General features: G+C 35.3%; 1 protein-coding gene across 1 annotated transcript; it reads right to left on the reverse strand.

Annotated features, from left to right (window-relative positions):
• Positions 1-386: 386 nt before the first annotated feature.
• Positions 387-2,806, reverse strand: LOC110878730 (alkane hydroxylase MAH1). Its single transcript, XM_022127086.2, has 2 exons — positions 1,582-2,806; positions 387-998 (listed from the first exon to the last, which is right to left on the reverse strand). The coding sequence occupies exons 1-2, from the start codon at positions 2,779-2,781 to the stop codon at positions 678-680; spliced, it is 1,521 nt and encodes a 506-aa protein (XP_021982778.1). The 5' UTR covers positions 2,782-2,806; the 3' UTR covers positions 387-677.
• Between the last annotated feature and the right edge of the window lie 249 nt (positions 2,807-3,055).

The raw sequence follows: 3,055 nt of genomic DNA on the forward strand, positions 1-3,055 counted from the left end.
CACCCATTTTTAATTTGCAATTAAAGTTCCTAAATATTTCCAATACTCACAAACAAATTTTTGCATAGAGAATGACAATATATTAATAGTGGATTGGAAACTGCAAGATAGCTAAACATGACTAGTACTATTGAAAAAGAATTGAAAATATAATCTTTACTTAAATGAACTTATTATTCACATGCATTTCATATTTACATTCAATATTCAAATATTTTGTTAATCAAATTAGATTGTTCCGACTGAGAAATATCTTTTTTATACGCTTTAACCAATATTTTCATGGCTAGACCGAACCGAGAACCACATGAAGATGTGGTCTCGATAACAATAACAATAAAAACTGATTAATAATAATAACAATAAAAATTGATTACTAATAACAATTACAATAAGTTGATCCAATATCTTATAACATAACTCACGCAATGGTTCATACAACCCTAGTTAACTTATAAGTTTGACTAATGATTGTCCTTGTACTAATACAAAAGAAGCACTATATATTATGTAAGACTTTGTATCATTGTATGTTTGGACGTAAATACCACGAGTGATGTTCACCATTTTTAATTTTGTATTTGATTTAAAAGTAAAACGAACCATCACGTTTATTTTAATCTTTTTTTAAATAACCAAACATAATGATATAGAAATTAATCACCTACTCTTCCAAATCAAGGCCATCTTGATGTAACCCTAACTTTCAAACCATGTTTCATGTAAAGTATAATTGAAACATTAGGTGCAACGATATGATCTTTAACCATTTCAAAATTGTAATTGTGAAGAATCGTTGCACCTATGGCTTTCATTTGAGTGAAGGCGACTTGTCTCCCGATGCATGTCCGAGGGCCAGCATTAAACGCCAAGAACTTATACGATGGCTCATGCCTTATCATATTTTTCTCGGTGATCCATCTCTCTGGCTTGAATTCACAACTATCTTCGCCCCAAATCGTTTCCATTCTTCCCATTGCGTACAATGAAAACATAATCTGGGATTTAATTTAAAAAACAAATTCAAAATAAAATCACCTAGTATGTTTGCTTACAAGTTTCCAAAATCTTGTACGTCAAATATAAAATTATATAACCGAAACAATGAATAGGTTAACGCAACAGAGATTAAAAAGTTAGGTGAATTTTTTGAATATATACATAAAAAATAGAAACTTGTGCCAAAAGGTGATTCGAATGCGACATTATAACTATAATAATGTGGTTTACCATTATTTTGTAAGAGTTATACATATAATGATCATATCTCAACTTTTCTTAGGTATAGTATTTTTGTGTAACATAAATTAAATAGTTTATTAATGATACATTAATTTACAAATCAAAGGATATAATTATGTATTTATATTCAGTTGAAAGAAATATTTTATATCGGTTTAATATGAATAGTGCTATGTATATCAAAAGAAATAAATGTTACCTTCATATTTTTTTTGGATCAATTTACAAATCAAAGAATATAATTATGTATTTATATTGATCAGTTGAAAGAAATATTTTATATCATATATAGTTTAATATGAATTTAGTGCTACGTATATCAAAAGAAATAAATGTTACCTTCATATTTGGATCAACACCATGGCCACTAGGAAGAATATCAGGTTTAATCGGAGCCTTATGTTGGAACGGAACAGGTGGGTAGAGTCTTAACGCTTCACAAAATGCAGCATGTAAATAAACCAATTTGTTCGATTCTTCGGCTTCAAAAATTCGTGGTTTCCCGAGTTGAGACTCGGGAATAACTGTATTTATTTCATCTCTAATCTTTTTCTCAACGCTCGGGTGGGTCACAACAAGCCACAGAAACCATGTTAGTGACGAGCTTGTTGTGTCCCTCCCAGCAATCATCAAGTTCAAGATAGTGTCTCTTAAAAACTTATCGTCTTGTTTGAACCCATCACTATATAGTTGATCTGTCATCAACGACGTCAACATGTCCACCCCCTTGGCATCGTCCTCGGATACCATCCCGTCCATCATATCTTTTCGTTTTCTCGCGATAAGACCGCCGATCACATCGTCTAACGTGTCCCATGCATGCTTCAGTTTCTTTTCATTCCCAAACCCTAGCCACCTTTGTAGTTTCCACACGCTTTTTGGAACAACATGACGTGCAAAAATGGCTTCTTCGGCCTCATCCAAGGCTCGTGAGAATGGTACGTCTTTAAAATCGAGTGATAGACACTCGGGGTCGTATCCAGTTACGAACATACAAGTTGTGTCGAAAGTAAGCCTTTGGAACACATCTTGCATGTCCACAACCACCCCTTTTGAGGCCACATGGTTAAGAACCGGTATCAAACCCCTAGCCAGTTTTTCATAGTTCATCCTGGCCAAGAACCTTACAAACCTTTGATTATTAATCAAAGCATGCGTAATCTTTCGATGTCTACGCCACAAATCATAATCAGAATTGAAGATCCCGTCTCCAAGGACTTCAAATATTTCCCGAAATTCGTTGCCTTTCGGGAAATTGAAGTACTTGGAGCTCATGATGTGGTGGACATCAGATGGGTCAACTGTGACCATCATGTCCATATGGAGGAACCATGGACCTTTGAACAAGAAGGTGCCACCGGTCGCCCGAAGAAGCTCTTCGCAGCGTTCATGGATTCTTCCAACCTCACGAGCCAGGGACGGAAGCATCCCAAGAAGCGGCCACTCGTAAACTTTTACGTGCCGTTGACGGAACATAGAGAAAGAGATGTAGCATATAGCTGCGAGGATGAGCTCAAGAAAGCCTAGAGGTATGGCCATTGTTTGTTGTTGTGTGGGAGTTGAATGAATGATAAGGAAAGAGGGTTCCTATGTAGTATTTATAGTGGGTGAAGGTAATTAAGGGATTGGTTGGTTGGTTGTTTGACTAGAGGGTTCATGATATTCTCTTTGCATAAGAGCATGTGTAGTGGTAGTAATTTATAATGCCCTCACTATGGGGCATTATATAACATGTGGCATCCTAATCATATTTGGGCATTATAACAAAAGTGGTGTAGTGGACATAATGCCCTATAATGCCCTACCAATCATT

The sequence above is a fragment of the Helianthus annuus genome, chromosome 9 (genome assembly GCF_002127325.2).
Source record: "Helianthus annuus cultivar XRQ/B chromosome 9, HanXRQr2.0-SUNRISE, whole genome shotgun sequence".
Classification (NCBI taxonomy): Eukaryota; Viridiplantae; Streptophyta; class Magnoliopsida; order Asterales; family Asteraceae; genus Helianthus; species Helianthus annuus.

What these genes read in the sequence shown, in the direction of transcription:
- LOC110878730 (XM_022127086.2), bottom strand. Translation starts at nt 2,781, where the DNA reads ATGGCCATACCTCTAGGCTTTCTTGAGCTCATCCTCGCAGCTATATGC. An exon ending in GTGTTGATCCAAATATGAAG is followed by an intron (nt 999 to 1,581) that starts GTAACATTTATT and finishes ATTAAATCCCAG; the next exon opens with ATTATGTTTTCATTGTACGC.